Below are 25,161 nucleotides of genomic sequence, written 5' to 3'. Positions count from 1 at the left end.
GTGATCTCCCAGCACCTCCTCACTGCTGCAGGATTTTTTTTCTCCCACTTTTTTGCTGTTTGAGATCAGAACATGGTGTCCCTTCCAGCAGGAAAACAAAGGATGAAATTGTTCAGTGACCCCTGTGAGCCTCTCAGAGCTCCCTCTCCCTCTTTGCACTGCACACCACGATCCTTCTACACTCTGCAAATTTAACAAATCCGTGCTTGTTCCAAGCAGCATTAATAAAAATATCACATAGCACCAGAGCTGTGGGGTCCCACACACTCCTGGCAGGCAGAGGTGAAATCCACCCAGGCCATGACAATGACAATGAGGTGTCAGAAGCATTAGGGGATTTTTTTGCAGTTTGGGGAGCTGGCTCATCCCCATGGGACTGAACATGGGACTGCAATAATCCCTTCCCAGAGCACATTGCTCACACATTTTTGAATCCCTGTCAAAAATGATGTCAGGTTAAACTCCAGGAGAAGAACAGGAGTGCCTGCTAGTGTGGGAACTCAGGACTTGGCAGAGATTCCCAAGGATTTTCCAGCCAGGTCTCCCTGAGCTGGTGCAGAGCAGCCCTGCAGCACCATCTGCTGCCTGCTGCTCCCCGGGCAGCTGAGAAACACTCACTCCTCAGGGTGACACATCCTCAGCCACTGATTAGAAACTGGATCTGTCCTCTTTTCTTGGGGGAAATGAGGGCTCAGGCTGCCCTCAGCTGAAGCACAGTCTCATCCTGTGGTCAGCACTGCTGCTGAGTGTGAGCAGCAAAGCACCAACCTACAAAATTTAATTGCTGCAAATATTTACTCGGGGTTGAAGCAAATTGACACCCTGCTGGCACTTCTCTTTGCATGGCCTCTCTGCAAGGGCACAGCACATCTGACTCCATGTGGATTTCTCAAGCTGACTGATCCCAGCTCCTCCTGACCCATCTGAAAGGTTCACAGGAGATTTAATTTCCTCCTGACCCATTTGAAAGGTTCACAGCAGATCCCAGCTCCTCTTTCTCCATCTAAAACATTCACAGTAGATCCCAGCTTTTCCTGCCTCATCTAAAGGGCTCACAGCAAATCCCAGCTCTTCTTTCTCCATCTAAAACATACAGAGCAGATCCCAGCTCCTCTTTCTCCACCTAAAGGGCTCACAGCAGACCCCAGCTTCTCTTTCTCCATGTGAAATGTTCACAGCAGATCCCAGCTCCTCCTGCCCCATCTCAAAGCCTCACACACCCATCCCAGCCTGCAGGAATGTGGTGCTGCACAGGAGCAATGCACAGCAAGGACACAGCAGGTGAGAACAGTTTGTAAAGACAGGTTTTGCATTTGGGCTGGCAGGAGTGTGACCTTGTCCTTTTCTTCACTGGGATTTACAGGACTAAGTCCAAAGAAATAAATCAAAGGTGCACATGGAGCAGAGCTCCTCTGGGCCTCAGACACAAGAGCAGGAGGAAGGCCCAGCACGTGTGAAGGATGAGGGCACAGCTCAGTTGGCTGTGGTAAGACACATGCCAGAAGAAAAGAGGGAACAGGAAAAGAAGAACCAGGGGATTCCCAGTATTTCTCCTCACCCCAAATCCGAGAATGCCACACTCAAAGCTGCTGCAGCATTTCCTGGCTAATATAGAGATGGTTCAGTGTCCCAAATCCTGGCCAATGCCCCCTCCCCAGCCTTGGGACCATGACAGCATCTGCCTCATCATTCTGGCATCTCTGACAGCTTCTCCCTCTCACACACCAGCTCTGCAGACAGCTCAGAAATTGTGTGTAACAGCCAATACTCTGCAAACATCTTGTGCCAGGTTGAGCTGGGAGAGAACTAACACAGCCCAAGCCACCCAGCAATGCTCCCAGGGCTGGGAGCAGGCAGGGCAGCCCTGCAGAGCACTCCTGTCCCCTGCACAGGCAGTGCCACCCCCTCTGTGCTCAGCCTGCACAGATGTGTGCAGAGGAGATTTGGGTGTTTGTTCTCCAAGCCTGCCTTGTTAATGCTGGAGGAATATTGACTCAGCATTCCCTTCAAAGCAAATGGAAATTGAAGCTTTTTATTGAACCTGGTTTTTTCTTTAATCTTAGCTTTCAGAACAAGACATTTAACAACATTACCATTCATTTTTTCATCACATGCCACAGGTTCAGCTGGGCTCCTGCAGCTTTAGCTGCAGCTGAATGTTGTCTGCTTCCCCAGAAGTCCTCAGAGTGAAGATTTATGGAGAAGCAGACACTTCAACACACACAAAACCAGAAAATGCAATTGGGTTTTACTAATGAGGCAGGCTCTTTGCTGCATGCACCTCTCTACCAGAAACAAGTCCCACTTTAGCAGACACCAACAGCAGCTTTTGTCTGTCTAAATTGAGAGCTGTGTTGCACAGAAGTGGGAAGGCAGTTAATGTATGCAAAGTTTGCTCGAGCAGAAAATGCTTGATCTGGTCAGGGACTGGAAGAACAGAAGCTTTGCATTCCAAACAAAAGATTCCCCCAGGAATGGGAGGTATTTGAAGATGTCCACTTCTGCATCTGGAATTAAAAGCTGAGATTTCTCACAGAGAAATGCAAATCAATTAAGTGAACCAAGAAATGTTTGGGGAGGAGAAGGAAAATATTTGGCAGGCAAACACTAAAACGTCGAGCAGCTCTGTGGGAGTCATGTCCCAGGGACTGGACCAAAAACATAATTAGTCTGTTGTGGAGATAAACACCAAGCTTGTTTTCTCATCCCAAACACCTCCTGGGCACTTGCTGCCTCACATCCTTCCTCCAGCAGCAGAGCTCCAGGTGTGTGAAACACCAGGGGGAGGAAGGGCTTTAGGAAAGTGTGAAATGCTCCTTCCAAAGTGCACAAGTAGTAAACAACATTTCCTCTGGGTTTGCATTGCTCCCAGCCACACCATTCCCAGCTGATGTCACCTGCCTGGGAGCTGGATGGCAGCTCTGGATCCACAGTGCCTGGTCTCTCACCCCTGGCAGCAGCCAGAGCTGCCCAAGTGTCCCCACAGAGGTAAAAAGGCCACCAGTCCCACCAGGCTGGCCAGGAAAGGAGAGGCTTCAAATGTAGATCACATCTGAGTCATGCTGCTGAACCTGCAGGCAAATCAAAGAGGGGGAATCAGTGCTGGCTTAAAGTAACCCCCTTTGGTCTGGGTCTTCCTTTCCTCCAACTCTGGAGCCTTTTGCAAGATTGCTCTGCAACATCTTTTTCTTCCTTCTTTAAACAAAAGTATTTGCCTCACCCCTGAGTTTAGTCTTAGAAGTTGCTTCTGTTGCCTCAGAAAGAGCTGCTCCCTCAGCTGCTGCTGCACTCAGCTGTGTCCTTTAGCTCTAAGCACATCAGCCCTGAAGGAGGCATTGAATGTTATATTCAGGAGCTTTTAATTGATCCTAAACCCCTCCAGTTTTGTTCAGATAAACCACAGCAAATCCATCATGCTTTCCCCATTCCCAATACCTTGCCCAATTAGCATTGCCTACAGAGAGCTGATTTCCTTCCCACTGCTCCAGACCACATTTCCTCACAGATCTTCTTCATTCTCCAGCCCAGTGACATTTCAAAGCAGGTGGTTTTCTCCTGACACCCAGCTCATTGCTCTTCAGGCCTCTTTGACAGGGAGCACATGGAAAAGAACCGAGCTGTTGGGAGCCTGGGTATTTATTGGTCTATTCCTCCCTGCCTTTTAAAAGCAGAAGACAGGCACAGTATGTTTTAAGCTCTCTATACCTGGGAGCACATTTCTCATTTCCAAGTCTGACTGGTACAAATAAAATTTAACACAGATCCTCCTACTGTGTACAGACATCTCTGCTTCATTTACCAAGGCTTACAGCTTTGCACTCCAGCTTAGATCAGAAGTGAGAAAAAACAGGCAGCCTTGAGTTATAAACATTCCCAAATGATGTGCCAGCACCAGGGGCTCCAAAATCCTGCAAAAGCCTTGTCAGCTGTGAGGCAGGGACAGAGCAGGACAAACCAGGTCCCTACAGGCAGCCACCCTCTCTAAAATCTCAACTTTTAGGCAACATTTAGGAATTTACTTAGGAATCTGATTACCTTTATAATCTGTTTTCTGGCTCCTGTGCCCACACTGTTGGCAGCCAAGGAATTGGCTTGGGAAGATGACTTTTCCACTGGCACCATGTGCTGAGTTTTGTTGGTGCAGGGCCAGCTGCTTGCAGTGTTTAACAAGTAAGCAGGGAAAGGTCTTTGAAGATCCAATGAATCTCCAGTTTCAAAGGTTTTCATCCATGATGGGGCCTTTAAAAGAAAAGAGCACATGGACATTTAATGCCCTTTCTATATCAACACTCATTAAACCAAAAAGAACATCAGATGAGTAGTCAGAAAATAAAGACCATCTTTCCCCATAATTTTTCAAGCCTCCCTTCTGTCTCTAAAGAACCATTGACTCAGGGCCATTTTTGCTACATGAGGGACAACCTGCAGACAAAGCCAGTCCTATTCATGCCCTGCTTCAGGAAGAAGCTGAAGAGTTTATTTAAATAACAAGCAACTTATGACAAAAATCTGGGTCTAGTTCCTCATTGCCTTCAAAAAAAAAAAAAAACCACACCAAGGATTTTATGACTTTCAGCAATCACAAAGCACATGAATGCAAATGTGATGCAAACTGTAAGAAACCACATTTAAATGTGTTAGTCACAACAATTTCATTTGCTCCAAGACCTTAAACCCTGACTGTGATTTCATAATCATAAAATAAGATGATTATTTTTTGCTGATGGTCCTGGTATTCAGCACAGGAAAAAGACCTTAAGATTTTGTTTTGATATGAACTTTCCTCTAAAAGCGTTCATGCTTTTAATATTTTATCAAGGGTACTAAAGGCTTGGACTGGAATACAGCAGCTCCCTTTGGCACACCCACACTGTACCATTTTTGGGTTCATGCTGGTGAAAGGGGCAGGGATTTAGGGTTCTTACACTTCCTAAGGAGTGATCCAAGGAGCCCAGGACTTCATTCCAATGACTGCAGAGCCCAGCCTGTTTTTCCTCCAGTTTCAGAGCATGAATTTCAGACTTCAGTTCTTTCAGTCGATCCTCAAATTTCCTGCTCTTTTCTAAGTAGTCCAGCCTGGGTGCACGCATTGGAGACAAAAAGTTTAGGGTGGCACAGTTTAACTCAAGAACAGGTGTTTGTGGAAGGAGGGGAGTTGTTTTTTGTTTCATTTTATGTTTTATAAGTAAAATGAACTCTTGCAATGCCAACCTGGCTCCTCTGACCCAGTCACAAGGGTTTTCACTTCTTTCCTTTTTGCTTCCTAACTTCTAACCAAGCATTTCCTTCCAGACTAAGGGATGTCTGATGGATCAGCTCCCAGCAATTCCACACTCTAGCACTAGAGGGAAACTTCTGTCCTCTCACGTGCTGTTAGTTCAGCAAAGTGCTTTGTCCCTCCCCAAGACAGAAGGTTCTGGATTTATCATGGCTTGATGCCACCAAAAAACCCCATCCCCTGTGTGCAAAGCCAGTCTGACACAGACATCACCCACACCAGCAAAAGGCCTCCAGCCACATGCACATCCCAAATTACTCAAAGATGAACTGTGATTCCCAAAGATCTCATTGCCTTTCTCATTCATCTGCACCACAAGCTTGCTGATACCTCTCTCTCTCAATCTCAAAGGAGAGTCTCTTGAGGTCGATGTCCTTCAAATCCAGCTTGATGGAGCCCTTGTCAAAGGTGGCATCTCTGCTGTCACCTGGGCAGTACTGGGGGTACTTGGCCATGTGCTGCAAGAGGCAACACAAGCACTGTCAGTCAGATCTGATGGACTGATTTGGGGTTTATCTCCTCAGTTCTGCAAGATTGCCACGTTGAGTTATTTCCTGAGATACACAGATGCTCCTGCAGCCCTCCCCCTGCACCCAGCTGAAGTCCACAACCCACAGATCCAAGAGCAGAGATTTATCCTGGCTGCAGTGTTTCTATTTCAGCAGAGAATGGAAACCCAGCCTCAGCAGGGCTGAGCAGAAGAAGGAGCTGGGGCACAGAATTTGAGCAGTGCTTTCTTACTGGGGACAACTTCACCTGCTTTGCCTAAAGCCAGATAGATGTGCCAGGATGACACAGCTGGCTCAGCACAACCATGGCCACAAAAACTGCCTGGCACCATGAGCTAGGCATGAAGGCAAGACAGCCTCTGCTCCTTAAGTCCATCACCAGCTCTGATTTTAATTTCTGCCTTGCCTTTCCTGCCATCCTGAACAAACCCAACTTCCACCCTCACTGCACTGCTTTTCCACACCAGTTTGTCCCTCAGCTGGATGGGGGCTATAAAAGTGTCATTAACACCTGGCTGTCCCTGAAGATGAAGTGGTGCCCAGTGGAGCAGAACTTACAGGATAATTAAGCCTGGTTACGTCTAAGAGCTTCTGCTTGGCTTTGCGCTCGGCCTCCCGGGCTTCGTGCAGGTCTTGTTTCAGGTGCTCTGCTTCCTTGGCTCTGCAAGAGAAATATCCTGAGGGCAATGGCTGATGGTTTCCAACCACACATGGATTTCAGAGCTCAGCTTCCAGAGAACAAGTCCACTACTGGGCTGTCTTTACACCAAGGCACCTGTGGGAGGATGCTCACATGGAGAACTGAGCAGGCACAGCAGGACAGACACTCCTGCACAAAGTGGCTGAATTAACATGATTTCCCTACTCCTCATTTCCATGGGCTCAGTTACAACCTGCTGATACAGATTCTCAGAGATCCTCCCTGGGGTGGGGAGAGGCTGCTCTTTATTTTGGCAAGCTTCTTGGCAGTACCCTAAAACAAGTAGAAGGATTTCTTAACAGGGTTAAAAATCCTCTGTCAACACTGGCCTGCTCTGCATGTTCAGGGAGATGCAAACACTCAGAGTGGTTTATACTGAAAGGGAAACAAGAGACAATTCCCTTGGTATTGATGAGTGAAAACAGCCTCATATCTCACAGGGTATAAAGAGTAAATTTAGACAGGTAGCCAGTGCTCATTTGATAACACTAAACAGAAGATGCTTCTGCATTCTGGATCTTTCTTGCTAAACATCTCTACACTTTGCATCTGATCCTCTGTAAACTTGGACCTGCAATACAACAGCAGCACCCCGGTGGAACAAAGCAGGCACAAGGAGGCTTAGTCCCTCTGAAGTGACTTCAGGAGTAATTCCCCGCTGCTGGGCTGGGCTGTGAGGCAGCAGCACTCCCTGCAGCCCAGCCCAGAGCACACGGCGCCGGGGGAGCAGCCCCACCTCCTGTCAGACTCCTTCACCAGCTTCACGGCGATCAGCTCCGCCTCCCGCATCTTCTGCTCCATCAGCCGCTTCTCCTCCTTGCTTTTCAGGGCTGTGAGCTCCAGCCTCTGCCGTTCCTGCTCAGCCTCTGCAGCGTTCTGGGCCAGCAGCTTGGCCTCCTCTTCTGCAATCTGGGCTTTCTCAGCCAGCAGCTCTGCTGCTTCCTGAGATCGGAGCTGGGGAGAAAGAATTTCTCAGTTCCTTGTCTAGAACCTACAAAATCACCCCTGCTGGCAGGCAGGCAGGAGACAGCTTTTACCAAGAGATCAAGTGAAAAAATATCATTTCTTAAATAAAAACCAGACACAATTTCAGGGTCTAATGTTCTTCCTCTGCTCCAGAATTTCCTGTGTCTCACCTCTACAAAGCAAGGAGAAAAATCTTAGAGCTGGACAAAGCTGAAGTCAGCCCCTTCAGTTGCCTCTTTCTCCCAATTTCAGCTCCAAGATTGCTTCCTTTCCCCCCCTCTCAGCCTGAAGAGAGAACTGTGAGCCAAATCCAGGGAGGGAATAGCTCAGATTATGTCAGATCAGGTTTTCCCAGAGATTCCTGAGAGCCCTTTCCACCAGAAACTCTCCAGCCTTGTCTGAGCTGCAATTCCTGGTGTTTAAAAAAAAATCCTGCTTCCAAACCAAGAAATCCCATCAAGGACAAGAATACTCAGTCTAACTCACCAGGGCCTCATTGGCCTGCCTGGCTTCATCTTCCAGCTGGAAAAGGCGCCTCTCCAGCTCTTCTTTGGCTCTCTCAGCTTCTTCCCGGAGCTGCTTCTCCCTGGCCAGCCTCTGGTTCTCCATCTGGAAGCAGGATGAGCAAGAGTTGGTGGGATTGCAGCAGAATCTCACCTGGGCCTGAGTGAAATGTACCAAATGAAGAAGGGGCTGCTCTCCAGCTGGGATGCTCACCAGAGATGCTGAAGCTGCCTGAACCTTGCAGCACTGAACTCCTCAGGCAGGCACTCCAGGTTATCTCAGACTGCTGGGAGAGCCCTTGGATTGATCTGCTTGGTGCCCCAAATCTTTGGGATCACCTCTCCACACAAGCACCTCTGACCTCCTCAGATGCCACAGAGCTGTTCCCACATTCAGTGCTGCTGCACTTCCTCACCTCCCACACACACTCTGCTAGAATTCAGGAGCAGCAAGGGCACCAGCTGCAATAATAATCACTGTCTTCAACAGCAGAAGGAAGAATTTACCTTTTTTCTAGCTTTTTCTTCCCTGGCTTGTGCTTTCATTTGCTGGATCTCTATGGAGTCCACTTTTCTCCTCCTCATAAACAGGTCGTGGTTTCCAATGCACAACTGGAAAATCTGGATAGGAAAGGCAAAGCAAATGGGATTTTGATGGATTTGTGCCCCTGCCAGAGGGGCAAAGAGGCCCACACTGGGCTCACAGGACTATTCTGACTTCAGCACAAGTGCTGGCAGCTCCAGGAAGATCAGCACCCAGGACAGGCCCATAGCCAGGCACACAAAGTCCAGGTCAATTTGTAACATGATCAGAGATTGCTCCTGTCCCCAATCTCCCTCTGATCCCACTGACCTGAATCACACAGGCTGATCTAGGCTGAGAACCCAAATCACAATTTTTGTTTACAAACAATATTTCTCAGTCAGGCTCAGCTTTAAAACAGCAAAGCAGTTCACTCACCAGTTTGTTCACTTTGAGCTGAGAGGAAAAGAACTTGAAGACTTCTGCCTTTTTGTCAAGGGGTTTAATAGTTAACTACACAGACAAAAGGAAAAAAAAAAAAAGAAAAGAAGCACAGTGAGGAGGAAAGTTCAGTTGAAACTATTAAAACTAACTCAAACTTGAGCTCTTCTCTCTGGGGAAGCAGTGATTTATGGCACAAATAGAGGCAGAGTGATGTAAAACTGTTTTTCTCCATAGAATCAGGCTGTGCTGGAGGATAAACCCTCAGGCCACCCCAGTGCCAGTGTGGGTGGAGATTTCCTGATGGCACCTGTGCACTGCTCACTGTCCCCAGAGCTCTGGAACAAGCCCTGGTGTCCAGGAGAACAGGACACAGCAGCAATCCTGCCTTAAAGCCAGGGAAATGAAAACATCTCTCAGAACAGCAACAATTGAAGGGATAAACAAATGTGTCAAGGGCCTAAGGACTTGTTCTTCAGAGCAGCAGGTGAAAGTGCTGCAGAATTCCTCACTTTTCAGTCCCAAGCTGTTCCCAGAGGCCAGGCAGGGTTTTCCTGCTGCCAGCTCAGTGTTTCACTCCACACCTTGTGCTCTGCTTAGCTGCAGAACAAAAATATTATTCCTCTTTTTTTTGTTTTTTTTTGTTTTTGTTTTTTTTAAGGCCCTGTTTTTTGTGCCTTACAGGTTCCTTGGCACTCTATCCCTCTAATTCCTTTGCAAGGTAATTCCTGTATAATTCCAGGGCATCTGAGTCACCAGGACCATAAAGTCCTGGAGCTCCTTTCACCCTCCAGGTAATGACTGGCTGCCTTTTGAGGAGCAAGGCTGTGATGTGACACTGAATAAAGTGAAGCTCAAACACAGGGCTGCCCAATTTTCCCCCAACAGGGAGTTAAAGCAGTTTATTCACAGATCTCAGGGAAAGTCTGATGATATCAAAACTGTTTTGGAGGCAGCAAACTTGCAGTCTCCTCTGATTTAATGGACGTGAATCTAAAAATCTCATCTTAATTTCAGATCTCAGTTTTCTGTGAGCAGTTTTCAAAAAGGCCCACAGAAAATTGAACAGGCTGTGCTGCCCTTTGGCTGAAAAATTCCAGGTATCCCAGTACCACTGTAGTTTTCCTGGGTTTTTTTTTCTGATTATAGCCTTCCCTGCAGCCCATGATTTGAACTGTGAATAAATTTTCCCCACTCCTTCACTTTCTAGAAGCTAAAGCTGGGCTTCACAGTGAAATTGCAGTGGTGGGGAGTGAAATCATGTCCCAACAAAGTGAGAAGTGAGGCAGAAAACCATTAATATCTCCCTGCATGTCTCCTCTTGCCACTGGGCTCCAAGCCTCAGCTTCTGTGTGTGCAAACAGCATTAAGGTTTTATGGATCATGGAATTCCTGCTGGGATAACTGAGGAAGCCAGGCATGGTGGCATTCATAATATCTGTCTTTTTCAGAGATCAACACATTTGTTTTGCAAAGGCCAAGCAGCAGGGAAGGAGCCAGAGCAGAGTCAGAGCTCAGAGCAGCCTCGGGGAGCTGAGGTTTTGAGCTCATCTGCAAGGCAGGGATGTTATTTTTAGTTTTGTAACAAAGCTCCCCAGGATTTTCCCCTTCTCCCCCAAAATTATTTCAACAGAGGAAGCTTTCAGCTTGTTCCAAGAATCCCAGTCCACACCCATGCCCATGGAAAAAGAATAATACATTAAAGCCATCATACCTCTTTCTCACTACAGGAAATGTTTCTGATAGAGCTCCACTCAAAGGATTTATTGGGGGAGAACCTGTTATTAATGCTGTAGATATGAATACCTTTGGCATCAACTCCAAGCAGGAGATCTGTGTGGTTTTTATTTTGCTAAAAAACAAGAGAGATCAGTAAATGGCCTTTTTGGTGACATTAAACAACCACAGACAAGAAGCACATATTTTAATATATTGACATTTATTTTTATTTTAGGAAATCAGGGTTTATATAAAATATTATGAATGCTGTCACTGGTAATAATAAACTCAGTCCTCTAGGATGCTTATAGCAGCTCAAATTATTTCTCCTTCCTATTCCATACCTGGAGTTACTCAAAACTTTTGTCAGGTTTTAAAATATTAATCTTAACTGTTTTATTCACCAGCTCATTTTGCAGGCAAGAAAACCAAGTCAGAAGAAAACAGCAGCAGGGAAAAGCAGAAGTCAGGAGTCCCAATTCCAAACTCCCTGGAGGATTTTAAAAGACCAGCACCATTATCTGCAGCAAGTGAGAACTGCTAAAATAAGGCACTTACAGCAATTGGGAAATAATTGACACCATACATTTCCAAGTCTTGGGCAATTTTCAGGTAGTTCATCTCAGCTTCATCCCTGGAGAATAAAGCCATGATTATGAAATGCCTTTCCAGCCTTTCTCTCCTGGCTGACTCTCCATTTCCCACTTAGAAAAGAACAGGCAATCTGGCCCTTTGTACAAACTTCCTTCAGTTTTGCCATCTTCCTCTTAATAAGAGAAAAAAAAAAAAAGGATAATAAAAGCAGCATCTGGACAGAATAAAGGCAGTAAAGTTGCACCTATTTCAAAAGGTGACTCATGCATAGTGTAATCTTCATTATAATTCATTAAAAGTCTTATTCTTGTGTTAGTTTTGCCACTCCATGTCTTGGAAATCCACCCTTCCATTGTTTTCCATGAATATATTTCCTTCAGGAAGTAGAGTTCATTGAGAAATGAACTTGAACAGAGCTCTTGGCCAAGGCCAAAGAAGAGTGAGAATCTCTCCACCCACTTTTCTTCTCCCTTCAAGGTAAATCAGTAAATCTTGAGGAAAATATTCAATAAAAATAATGCTAAGAAGCCTCCAGAACAGAAAGAAACTGAACCCAAATATTAGGAAAAGCTGCCTCTGGGTGCTAACAGATCCTATTCATTGTTTCATGGGATTTCCAGATGGGCTGAATTACACTGAAGACAACAAATCCCATAAACAAATATATGGGGTGTGCAAGAAATGCAAAGGTTTCCTACCTGGCAATCCCCCTGTGCTCAGCATACCAAGCAGTGATCTTCTCTTCCCACATCTCTGCTGTCAGCTGGTACTGCCTGAGCACCTGCAGGGCAAGGAAGGAGGTTGGATCCCTGTGAAAATCCAAATCCAAAGTTCTGCCTCTCCCAAGCAAAGAGAATGCAGAGGTGCAGTTCACAGCTCATTTTACAGAGTTTTTAATGTTCTGGTTAATCCCCAGCAATATCTGCATCACAAAGAGGAGATTCAAAGATTTGGTTTTATATAAAATTAACTCACCCTTTTAGGTAACAGCTCATCATGGGCTAGAAAGCCTGGCTCATGGAAATTTGGGTCATAGTCACCATACTGTCCCAAAAAAGAAAAGTTATTTCAGTTTGTTAGAGGCAGAATGTTGAGAGAGTTTGAAGTGAAAGCTTGAGGTAGATTTTATTTTGGTTCCCCTGCACACACCTCATCCATGGAGGATCCTTCCAGCCCCTGTGCCATGCAGGTGGCTCCAACACAGCCACTGAGCCACTCACACATCAACCCTGTCCTGAAAATCTCAATCCTGTCCTGGAAATCTTCAATCAATCCCAACCTGGAATTCTCAATCCTGTCCTGGGAAATCTCAATTCCAGCCTGGAAACTTTCAGTGTCAACCTGGAAAACCTTCAATGCCATCCTAGAAATCTCAATCCTGTCCTGGAAATCTCAATCCCAACCTGGAAACTTTCAGTGTCAACCTGGAAAACCTTCAACCCTATCCTGGAAATCTCAATCCCATCCTGGAAACTTTCAATGCTATCCTGGAAACCTCAATCCCCTCCTGGAAAACCTTCAATGTCAACCTGGAAACCTCCAATCCTAACCTGAAAACCTCAATCCCATCCTGGAAACCTTCAACCATTCCCAACCTGGAAAACCTTTAATTTTAACCTGAAAACCCACAATCCTAACCTGAAAACCTCAATCCCATCCTAGAAAACCTTCAATGCCATCCTGGAAACTGCAGCTCTGAAGGAATCTCCCAGGAATTCACCCTCTGAAGCAGAGGAATGGGAGCTGCACACAAGGACAGCCCTGCTAAATAAATTGTGTTCAGCTCCTGCCACAGTGCAAGTTGGGCTCTTGGTGGCAAGAAGGAAACAGAGCTCTGAGAGATACAAAAAAATCTTCATGTCCTCTCATTTTGAGCTCTGTTTTGAGCACATTCAGCATCCATGATTATTTTTAAAACGACAGGAAATCATTCTAGCCTGGAGAAAGATTACACTAATATGTTAGGCCCAAATAAATCCCCTAAATTGGAGAAGCATAGTTTAAAAAAACTGGTAGTGGCATTTAATGGCTATTTTTCCTAGCTGTGCTTGTACCTACCAGGATGACCAACTTTACCAGCAAATTTTAACCCTGCTGTGTTTTACACACCACCATGTAGATGTGTTGGTTAAATCAGAAAAAAAAGTCAATTAAAAATAGATTTTCTATGCACACACCTTGGCCTGAACAGCATAAGAAGCCAGTAAAACTGTAGCTTCTGGTGAGCAATAGATTTCCTCATCCAGGATCTGCTTCTTAACCTAAACCAACAGAAAAAGGGAGAAAGTTCAAGGAGCTCCAAGTCAGGCTTGAAATGGAAGCAGACATGCCCAGACTTGGCACCAAATATCTCCTTTAGGAGTTAATAACAGCAAACAGAAATTGGCATTCAGGAGCACAGGAAGCCTTTAGTTAGCATTGCATTTAATGAGACCAAAAATGCCAGTCAGCTCTCTGCACACACTTACATAAGGAGTCCCATAAAAGAATATCCTGTAAAACATCCATTTTATTGTCTGTGCTTCATTTATTTTAACAGTCCTTTTTTATTTTTTTTTTTCTGCCTGGTTTGGAAAAGTCAGACATCAGATTTTAGGTTGGGAGGGAGCTCTGGAGGTCAGGTCCAAGCAGAGCAGACTCCATATAAAAACCATAAGAGATGTTCTCCAGCTTTCCAGAATGAGAGAATAAAGGAGACCCTCAAAAGAGGAGCTGAATAATCAAGCACTTAATTTATTCATTTGCAATGGTCTAATCAGACAAAGCTAAAGAGTCTTTCAACATTCTTTTCATTTTAATAACCTGTGATGCTACCAAGAGCAGAGGTGTAATAGTTTGCAAGGTGGTGGTTGATTTTTAAATCAGTTATGCAATTTCTGTTTGAAAACCTAAAGAGAGAGAGGAAATTAATCTTCCCAAATCCTCCTCTCAGGTGTATTTAGCTTAGGAACAAGCACAAGACAACAACAAAATTTTGCATGGCTCACAGTCTTAAACATTTCCAAATAGAAAAATGACTTGAGCTGGCACAAGTTCTGTTTACAAACACACCTCAGTAGGTGCTGGGGACTGAAATGAACCACCAAGAAAAATTTTGCTATTAAATTTAGTCCCTGGTGAGCACAATCTGTGAAGCTGAGTTACAGTGCAGAGAACATTCTTTCTAAGCTGTTAAAATGGAAAGAATGAAAAGATTTTTCTTCCAATTTGGAAAGCTCCTAGCTTTCATTCTCCACAGTGCAAATCATGCTCCAGAATTCAGAACAATGTGGATAAATCCCTCATAAGTGTCTGGGTTGATGGAATTTTTTGCTTTTTTTTCTGATCAGTTTTTACAAGGACTTTTTGTTAAGCTTCATGAAGAAGCAATAAATTACCTTATCTTTGAGCAGACAATATTTAGCTTTAGTCATTGACATTTATTCAGGTATTTATGCCACATTAATTTGCAAAGGTCTGAGGAGTCAGGAGAGCTGAAATCTTCAGGTATCCAGATGTCTGTACATGTTTTTCCTATTAGCATCCAGGTGTGAGCTGAAGCTCTTACAGTCAGGAAACTCTGCAAGTTCCAATTTGTTTCAGCCTTGTTTTCCTACTTTGGAATGAGAAGAATTTGCTAATTGCCTATCTGCTAGTTAAGGACAGGTTCAAGAAGAAAAGAAAAAAAAAAAAGTGGAAAAATCAGGATTAAAAGAGGAGGAAGAGTTCTGCTGTTCTCATTCCTTTCCAAAATTAGCTGAAGAAATAAATTAAAGGTTACTGGATGAAGTTCTGGTGGGTTTCTGAACCTCAGAGCTGCAGCATTTCCCCATTATTTCATTAGCACATCCTCCTCAGGGCACAGGGGAATTTTCTGGGTTTATTTCCAGCTGCAGACTGAATTTATCCCAGCTACCTGCACAGACACATCCTGCTGGAATAAAGCAACAGAGGATGAAACTTCCAGAAGGACTCCACAGCAACTCAGGAGGGAAGCTGGATGTCCCAGACATTGGAAGTGACCATCCCAACTCAGCTATGGAGCTTTTCCTGGTTGATCCATCTTTATTTTTGATAAAGCTCCAAGGATTTGCTCCTTCATCTGCTTTTTGATGGAGCTCAAATGGTGTCTGCTGCTTTGCTCCTCTTAAACCTTGCCAGGTGAGCAAACCTGCAATTTCAGAATTATCAAATTCCATGATCTTTTATCCCTCCAATCCAAAATGAAGGTTTAGAGAGTCCTTGTTTTCCAGAGGTTTTGCCCTCCAGCACAAGATCTCCCCAAAAAGCCTCACAGTTTTTTCAGCAGTTCCAGCTTTGCATGAATTTTTATATTTTTTAAACACATATTAAGGAGCAAAACAAAAAGCCTGGAATATTCAATTTGGAATTATCCACCAAACTGCTGGATGTTGTCACAAAAACCTGCAGAAGATGAAACATTCATCTTACCTGGACACAAACCCACAGCAGGCAGCAGAGATGTTTATATTTCATAAAAATAATGTCTACAAAGCTCTTGCTACAGCTGAAGCAAGCAAAATTATCCTGAGCTGCCAACAAGATCAAAGACAATGCAAAAGGACTGGGGGAAATACAGAAGGAATTCGTGGTTCAAAACTGTTCCTGACCTGAAGGAAGAATAAATGCTGGGTAATTTCCTGCAAGAGTTCCTCTTCTACCTTCTCTGGGTAGAATTTGGCCAAAAAATGAAAGCTAATGGGATCTTCTTTGGGGATTTCTTGATCTAAAACCTGTTTGGAGATAAAATCAAATCAGCAGCAAAAAGGATACATGAGGGTCTCAAAGTAACATTCCTGAGGAAAATCAAAAAGCAGCCAATAATCCACTTAAATCAGCCTTCCCATATTTTAGAGGGAAGGGTAATTCTGAGCTTTAATCTACAGCAATCAGGGGTGATTAGTGTGGGATGCTCCAGGTTAAATGGGATAGAAGCAACCAGAGCAAATAATCCTATTTTTGCCTTAAAAAAAGCTCCCACATCAAATTCTGAGTTGTCATGGAGCACATGCCTTTATCTCCTGTGCTCTAGAAAGTCAATATTTATAGAAGTAAATAATTAATTGCCACCCATTTTGCCTCCAGTACCTTTTTGTCCATCTTTAACCATGTGCACATCCCTTTAATTGTGTACTGCAGGCCAAAGAACCAAGTCTCCCTCAGACCAAGGGCTCTGCACACCAGGTCAAACAAATCTTTTCCCTTCCACTTCATCTGAAAGAGAGGAAAATCAAGAAAAAAAATGTACATCCTAAATTAATTTGCTCCATTTTAGCCCTTTCTGCTATGAAATCTTATTTCACTTTTAAGTTTTTAATGAAATATTCTTGCTGCTGTGTCAGAGTTGCTGTGTTCCATCTCCTCTCCTTCTCCAGACACATCCAGAGCAGCTGGAGCCATTTAACCACCAAGCACTTGAGGGAATGAGGATTGTACCACTGATTTCCTGGGATGTAGAAAGCCTTTATTAATAATTTGTCCAAAATTTTGACTCAATGGCTTATCCAAATTGGAGAGACAGAGAAGAAGCCAGGGGAAATCAAATGAGGACACAGGGTAGGAATGCTGAACAATGAGAGCAGATCCACCTTTCACACCCCTCAGGTATTTCAGTGGCACCAGGCCAAGCCTTTATCCTACTCTGATTTAAATGAGTCTTCTTAAAAGTTTTCATTTCAATTTAGCAGCCACAGAGGGCAAGCTTTGATTCAAGGTCCCAAATTCAGACTCCTCTGATTCCTTGTTTCTTCCACCAAAGAGGCTGCTCATCTGTTTCTTCTATTGGACCACATTTCAGAAAGATGATTTTATCTAATTGCTAAAATTAAGAACTGAATGGCAAAAAAAAAAAAAGTGAACTTTTAGGCAGTATTTGAGTGAAAAGCTGGAAATCATCTCAGCCAAAGAGCTGTGTCTGGGGAGAAAGGAGAGGCAGCAAAGGAAGGAATACACAATTTGTTAACAAGGACTCTGATCTCTAAATCAAATTTTCCAAATCCTTTATTGTCACAACTCTGCCTGCAAGCACTCCAGAGCAGCAAGTCATACAAATTAATCTATTCTGTTTCTGAAGGACCTAATAAATTACATTAAATGGCTCACAGAACAGTCAGCTCACTAAAACTGCCAGTCCCATTGGAACTGAGTTTTCTAACTCCCCAAAATACCTGTGTGTCTTGTTTTGCTTTTGCTGGATGATTAGGAGTTAATTAATCAGGGACAGTTCTGTCCCTTCAACACTGCAGCTCAATTTATTTAGCAATCAATCACTTATTTTTCTCCAGCCATGATTTGCCTAATCAATCTATCAGCCATAATTAATAGAACTGCCAGGTTTTCCATCAATCCTTTTTTCTCTTCTGCCCAGAGATCCAAACACCCATTTCAGGTAGAAAAGTGGAGTTTATAAATGGAAAATTGGAAAATAATGTCCCAGATCAACAAAAGTACCAGTTTATTAATTATTATTTATCTTAGCACCAGCTCTGACCAGTTTATCCAAGCTGGAAGTATCTTAAAGAGTTGTGTCAGTTAAAAAAAAAAATCATGGAGAAGTAGAAATCCTTACAATTGGAATGCTTTTGAAGAAAGCAGGTTTAGTGTTAATTTAGCTGTATCAGTCAAATGGATTTCATGCAAACTAAATTCTGAACAGAATTTAGAACACACCTGAGATTCAATAATTCATTATTTATAAAAATAACAGATCAGTTTTAAGACCATCCACAAGCTGATAATCTGAATTTTTCAAATTTGCTGCTAATACAAAGGGCACTGCCCAGCATTTGCTGACACCCTCACCTCACAGCTGAACTCCATCTCAGCATCCACTGTTATAATCCTGACTTTAAAAGTCTTTGGTTGTTTCTTCTTCAAGCCTCTGATGGACATATTTTTCAGCTGATGAGGGCAGCCACACCTGAAATCAAACATGGAATGATGGAAATTCAGCAGCATTTTCTTGGTTAGATTCCAAAGAAGGATGAGTCCAAACATGCAGAATAAAGTCACCTTTAGAGATGCATTTTTGTTTAATGAGGATGTTCGAAAGAAAAACTTTTAAAATTTGCTTGCTCCTTAAAGTAAGTTGCTCAGAAAATGTTATTGCTGTCTTTTCTCAGATTTTGGTTATCACAAATAAAATTCCCTTTCCTAAGAGTCTCTGCAGCATCTCCACTCAGTAGAACACCAGAAAATGCAGCTAAACTTTATGATCTCAAATCCAACACAATCCTTTTCCATCAGTTATGGCTTCCTTCAGCAATTAAATTATTTGATTTCTTTATAACATGAGATTTTAACTCCCTGAAATTATCCAAATGCCAAGAATATATGCATTAAAATTCAGCTGATTTTACCACACTTTCTTGTGCTACTCTCATGATGATAAAAGTTACTTAGAACAGGTACTTTCCCTGTGAAGTTCTTGTGAAATTAATTTCATTTTGCAGAAGCTGACAGGAAATTCCATCAGAAATCTTCTATTTTAAATGTAATCATCTCCATGCCACCCAAAAATTTGAGGAGAGCAAAAGGGTTTTGTGCAAACCAAATATTGAAAGCTGGAGTTGAATGATGGTATGGACTGCTCCAGGCAGTTCTCAGGCATTTCCTTCTGAGCATAGGAAATCAGCCTGTAAAGGTTTCTGCTTCTTTTTACTTTATAAAATTAACAGGCCAAACTTGTATAATGTGGTGAGAATCTGTGAACTGTACAGGGACAAGAGACTGAGGCATTCCTGGTTTCCTGCAATATAAGACTATTACAGTGTGGCAGGATTCCAACCTCTCCTTGAAGAATTCCAAAATAAAGCCTTAGTTTAAACTGAAAATTTCCATTTGCCTGCACCTTCCAGGATTTTATAAACTATTTTGCTCCTTTTATTTTCCTGCTGGGAAATGCAGGAAATGGGCTTGCAAATGTATTGATTTTCCATTTACTTTGTGCCACTCACCCACAAATTTTGAGTGGTTAAATAGGAGATTAAACAGATATGGGAGTTTTTCTTTGCAGATTCTGGGGAGATTGAGGCAGGGAAGAAATAAAATAATTACCAAATCATGGGGACATCAGAGGCAGAGCTGAGAACAAGGGATTGAGGCAACTCAGAGAAGGGAAGATGAGCTCAGGAGGAAATTTATCCTTCTGACACCACTGAGAGCAGCTGGGGAATCCTCTCCCTCCAGTTGGCTCTGGTGGAGCTTCTGCTGAAGTCTTGGTTGGGTTTGGGCACCACTTCTGGAGCTGGGAAGGGTTCAAAGGAGAGATCCAAGGGCTACAAAACCATCTGTGGTGAGAGGAAAGCACTGGTTAGAACAGAGAAAGGACAAGTGCTGAGATACTGTAATGGCTGCTCTTCAGGACAAGGAATAATGGGCTTCATGAAGTGGCAGACTGAGGAAAATTCAAGAATAATCAGGATATTACAGCTGGAAAAGCACAGGGTGGCATTTCTCTCTCTGAATTTCCCCCCAAAACAAGGTGACAGCATTGTCCTTGAGACAGGAGGAACCTAAACCCCTAAAACTCCCCCAAGCTGGTCCCTTCTGGCAGTGCCCACCCCCAGCCCAGGAGAGGCCACACCACCAAAATCCAGGGAAACCCAAGAACAGCACACCCAGAGCCCAAATCCCATCACCCCAGGGCACCCTGCTCCTCAGGGATTGTATTTTAGACTGAAAATCAGATCTTGCCTCAAATTTTCCTCTCTAATTTAGGCAGCTCAGTGCACCCAACTGAGCAGAGCTCAGATCCTTTCTACTCAGCACAGCAAAGAGTTTTTAATTAAAGAAAGTGAATATTGAAAACCCCCAAAATTACCACAGCAATATTGACAGGGAGAGCATCATGTGAGGGCATCCAAACCAGCAGGAAATTACTGCAGGCATTTTTTGATCTCTAATCTGCAAAATTAAATTTTAACCTGTTGCATTCCATAGCTCTTTTCCATCAGTTTTCTTCAAAACTGTAAATAATTGTACCATTGGATGTAGCATTTCTAGCTGAGAACTACTGAGACTTCTACACAGAACTGGAATTAGTTTTATTGGTTTCTAGAAGAAACATCAATGGCTAAAAAGGAAGGAGAAAAAAGCTTCATAATTCATTTTTAATATGTAACCTGAAGCAGCCAGCTGAGTTAAACAGGAACTCAGAGTTAGGGCCAGTACAGAACATTCTCAGAGTTCCATATGGAAAATTCTGAACAGATAAAATTGAGCAGCTGGAGTAAAATGTACTAATTTTCTCAAAATATGAGAAAAATACCAGAGCTTTTCATTTGGACTTTGAAGTTATTTCTTTTTCCTTATATAACCAGGTTGAAACGACAATATAATTTGTTCAACATTTCCAATAGCAGTATTTTTTGTTCTTTCCAGAATTTTTATTCCATGGAAAAGTACATTCTGACTCACAGCAAAAAGACATTTTTGAATATCAAATTTTCCCCAGAAAAGTAAACTGCATTTTAATCAATAGCACTGGTAAAGAAATTGGAAAGGCTTTTCACACTGAATAGCTGAAATGAATGTCAGATCCTGACAACAGAAAAAAGAGCACTTAGAAAGAGGAGATTTTAGAAAAAGAACTTTTTCAAACACGACAAATCTTGCTGAAAAAGAGACAATCTGGGTTTGCAATTTTTTATAAATGCAAAGCAACCCCTTCCCTGGATCCCAGCTACCAACAGCCTTTAACTGGGAATCAGTGCTCCAAGGCAGAGCTCCTGCCACCCAGCTCCAGTGATTTATTCCTGCAGGTGCCACAGGGATCCAGAAGGAGCAAAATGTGATGATCAGACATGAATGCAAAATAGGGCAGGGTGATAAAAGATTCCTGCCCAGCCAGAACCTGGAACGGAGAGTTCAGGAGCTGGGAAGGAGCACAGGGAGGTGATAAAAGCTTGGTGAGGTGAGTGGAACAGAAAGGCAGTGATGGGGAAAAAAACAGTGAAGGACAAAGCAGAGCCAGAACTCTTCATCCCAGGATGAAAGGAGGAACATGCAGCAGGCTCTGGGTTTGAGTGCTGTCCCTCCCGGACGATCAGAAAGCAGGAGCAAGGCGTGGGGGTGAAACGGGAGCTGGGAAGAGCAGGAAGAACTGGCCAGGTGAGTACTGCTGATCTGGGTCACAGCTTTGATCCACGTGGGGAGGAACCCACACACACACACCACTCACTCACACGGGGCGAGAAAAGTGAAATCAGCACCACCACACGCTCGCCGAGATCAATAAATCCACCACAGTTCAGCACCTTGTGGACAAACATCTCAAGCTGCCCAGAGTGAGAATGCAATTTATTCCCGGTTTAGCATTTCCAAGGTGAATGGATGGGGCTCTCAGGGGTGTAAAAACTTCCCTTCACGTGGCACTGGCTCGCAGTGACAGCTGTCACCATCCATCACACTTGGGACAGCCACACTCGAGCGAAAAATCACCTGTTATCACACACACACAAAATCCAGCAGCACTTTCTAAAGTGAGAACTCAGGTGCAGGCAGGCAAATTGAGAGCCCTCTCTTACACCTCAAAATTAATCTGTTCTTAAGGATCAGCATCATCCTTACAGGAGATGCAAATATAAAACCTTCGGGAGAGCAACGAGGATTCAAGAGACAAAGCTTGGGAATTATTTTAAGAGCCACCAGCAGAAGATGCTTGAAGCATGCACTGCAAAAGCACATTAACACAGCCACTACTACAGCTTGAAAGAGTGTCATCGCTGAAATATTTACTGCAACTCCGAGTGGCGAATTCCCCTGACTCATTATGTTTCTCCCAGTTCCTGAATTTCCATACTCCAGCTCAGGAATTAATGCAAGCGATTTGAATGCAGACAACACAGGCGAGCGTCGTGGGCTTTGTGCAGTTGTTGACTCACGCTCCTGCCTGTGCTCCCTGCCCGAGGAACAATTTAAGCAAAGAATTCACTGCTTTAAAATGGGTCAGCAAGATAAAGGGTTTTCTTACCCCTCACTCTAAAAAGAAGTTCTCTAAAGTCACCAGTTGGAATCAAGACTTACCTCACAGATCCTTTCTTGAATGACGATAAGAAGCGGGGGGAAAAAATTCCCTTTTAATTCAAAATCTCCGTATTTTCCCCGCAGACATCAATATCCAGCCCTCACAAGTTCTGCCACTGAGAATAAAATCCAAGAACAACTTTTCTACTTGATCCCCTTCCCTTTGTTTCCATGAACTGCAGCATGTTAGCGCCCTCTGAAAAATCAAAGGATTGCTTTCCCAGGTGATAGGAACGGCTCTTAACCATTTCCTGCCTGCACCAGGGCTCCTCCCAACTCCCCTGCTCTGTAATTCAAATCACCAGGCACTAAAATAAGAGAAACCCACCAGTTTTGCCTTGGAGAGCTGTAAAAATTGATAATAACTTTCAAATAATTCCTGGGATGGTATCTGATCAAACTATTTCAACAGTGTCTCCTGTTCTCCCCATATCAGCCACCTTAAAAAGGGAAACTGCCTGGAGTTGTGCTGTTAATTAAATATGATTCCCTACCTGTCCTCTTCCTGCTGTGAGAGATTGTGGGACATCCACCCCAAAAAAAAGAATAAGGCTGAAAACTGGCAGCAGCCAAAATGCCAGCAGAAAGTGGTAAGTGAGCACATTTAAATAAAAACAGGGATGGCCTCAGCCTGAAGTCACAGGGAAAAACCAGGAGCACATTACCTCAAAATCCAATAATTTGGCCATTATTCAGTTTCTAAGTGGTTTGGATTTTTGTTTTTTGGGTTTTTTTTTTTTTTTGGTTACCCCTCCATTTTATATACAGGTTTACAGAAACTGAGGATCTGCCAGGTTATGAATAGCAAGGACAGGCCAGCTCTCACTCCATATCTACCATAATTATTCCAGATTTATGTGGAAACCTTCAAGATTTGATCACTTAACAGCAGGGGGAAGAGCTCAACACTTGTTGATGAGCAGAAACCTCCAAGAGGCTGCACTGAGAGTAGCTCCATCCCCAAAATTCCATGGAAAGGGGTCCCTCAGCACCCACACCCAGTGTTTGTCTGGAAGAGGAGCTCAGGGAGAAACTTCACTCCCCACAATTACCTGAGAGCAGGTTGTGGTCAGGAAGGGTCAACTCTTCTACTGTGCTTGTAGTGAGAAAACAGCCTTAAACTGAGATGGGAGATTCAGATTAGAGATTAGAAAAAATGTTTTCACTGTTTGGGTGGTCAGGAATGGGAAGAGGTTGCCTAGAGAGGTGGTGGGTGAGCATCCCTGGAAATGTCTGGGTGACGTGGTTTGGGGTTACAGCAGCAGTGATGGATACACAGTTGGACTTGAAAGCAAACAATCACAGAATATCCTGGGTTAGAAGGGACCCACCAGGAACATTGAGTCCAACTTCTGACAGTGCACAGAACATCCCAGGAATTCTATTGTTCATCTGAGTTCTTGAGCTCTGTCAGCTTTGGGGCCACTGCCTCAAGGAGCCTGTTCCAATGTTCCACCACTCTCTAGGTGACAAAACTTCCCCCAATACCCAAAATAAACCTCCCCTGGCTCAGCTCCAGCTTTGTCACACACGAGACAGAAGAGATCCGTACCTACCCCACACCTTCCCCTCACGAGAATACTGAAGACCACAACTCGGTCTGACCTCAATCCCATCTTCCTTAGGCTAAACAAACCAAATGACCTCAGCTTTTCCTCTTAAGGCTTCCCTTGCGCACCCTCCACCACCCTTAAAGCATCTTTAATGCGCTCTTAGGGATCTCTTCTAACTTTAATGACTCCAGCCACCCAATACCCCAGCTGGCTCCTCCCTCAGCGCCTCTGAGGGGGCGGCCGCCGGCGGCGCTTTAAATAGGGCAGGGAGGCCCCGCCCCCTCTGGCCCCGCCCCCGGCCCCGCCCCTTCCCGCCGCGCGGCGCTTCCGTGCTCAGCGCCGCCCGTTCCGGGCCCGTCCCTTTAAGGCCCCGAGGCTCGGCGGCGGCAGCGGCGGTGAGAGGGGCCGGGGCTCCCGTGGCTGGGCTGTGGGGGCTCCCGGTACCGGGGCTGTGCCCTGGGTGCTGCGTGACCCGCCCGCCTGAGCCCTGCTGCCTGCGCGGCCCTGCTGGCGCGGCGGCTGCGGGCAGGGCCTGGCGCGGAGCGCTGTGGGGAGCCGCGGTGGGGGGGCTGAGGGCTCCCTCTCTGCGCCCATTTCTTCTTTTATCTCTTCCTGTCGGTGCTCAGCGGGTGTTGCCTGTGCTGCACAGACCTGTGTGGGGTGTTTAGCCCTCCTCACATTGCTCTTTCCACAGCTCAGTCAGGCCAGGGAAAAGCAGCCCCCGAGTATTTGCTCAAGAGTTCCATCCTATGGCTGCATCCCTGTATCACTATAACTCTTATTTTGATGTGTTACGATATCAAAGCAAGTGTCTTACAAATTGAAGGGTGTGGAGAATTCCCCGGTGTTGATTGTGCTTAACGACATATCTGAATGGGAGAGAGAATGGTCATTAATCTCCATCAGTTTTAATATCGATTCTTCTGTTGGTTTTTCCCCTGACTCTTACAAGAGTGGTACAGAAAGCTCTCCCTAACTAAACCGAATAAGGTAATGGAATATAATTTACTTGCAGGGGAAAACTTAAAAGCAAATACATGTGCTATAGATCAGACAGTTCTTTGATGTGTCACTTATGGCTTGAGAAGCTCATTACCTTCCTTAGGTTTCATCAGCTTCAGCTGATAATGAGAAGCACAGAAGCAGATGACTGAACAAAAGCTGTGGGCTGCTCCCTTGTTTGGGTGCATTCTGTTCTGATGAACAGTTTCCAGCCAAAACAGCTGCTGGAGTGTGAGTTAAATGAATAATTTCAACAGCTACACTTTTCCTCTATTGTTTTGTGACAACTGGGGTGATTCAAGGGATTTTTTTGTCCTCATGCTGTTCTGTCCACTTTTACTGATAACA

The 25,161-nt window shown here is 44.3% G+C and overlaps 1 protein-coding gene across 1 annotated transcript; it reads right to left on the bottom strand.

Moving 5' to 3' along the window:
* Positions 1-2,017: 2,017 nt before the first annotated feature.
* Positions 2,018-24,041, bottom strand: LOC130260911 (merlin-like). Its single transcript, XM_056506714.1, has 21 exons — positions 23,815-24,041; positions 23,311-23,379; positions 22,259-22,374; positions 19,289-19,521; positions 18,035-18,152; positions 16,322-16,447; positions 15,844-15,966; positions 13,411-13,494; positions 12,209-12,277; positions 11,932-12,014; positions 11,198-11,273; positions 10,635-10,772; positions 8,918-8,992; positions 8,464-8,577; positions 7,940-8,062; positions 7,224-7,441; positions 6,346-6,448; positions 5,609-5,736; positions 4,926-5,076; positions 4,036-4,239; positions 2,018-3,071 (listed from the first exon to the last, which is right to left on the bottom strand). The coding sequence occupies exons 4-21, from the start codon at positions 19,294-19,296 to the stop codon at positions 3,036-3,038; spliced, it is 1,977 nt and encodes a 658-aa protein (XP_056362689.1). The 5' UTR covers positions 19,297-19,521; positions 22,259-22,374; positions 23,311-23,379; positions 23,815-24,041; the 3' UTR covers positions 2,018-3,035.
* Positions 24,042-25,161: the final 1,120 nt, after the last annotated feature.

The sequence above is a fragment of the Oenanthe melanoleuca genome, chromosome 19 (assembly GCF_029582105.1).
Source record: "Oenanthe melanoleuca isolate GR-GAL-2019-014 chromosome 19, OMel1.0, whole genome shotgun sequence".
NCBI lineage: Eukaryota > Metazoa > Chordata > Aves > Passeriformes > Muscicapidae > Oenanthe > Oenanthe melanoleuca.
Note: the sequence above shows the minus strand (reverse complement) of the source record. Positions and strands in the feature narration are given on the sequence as shown.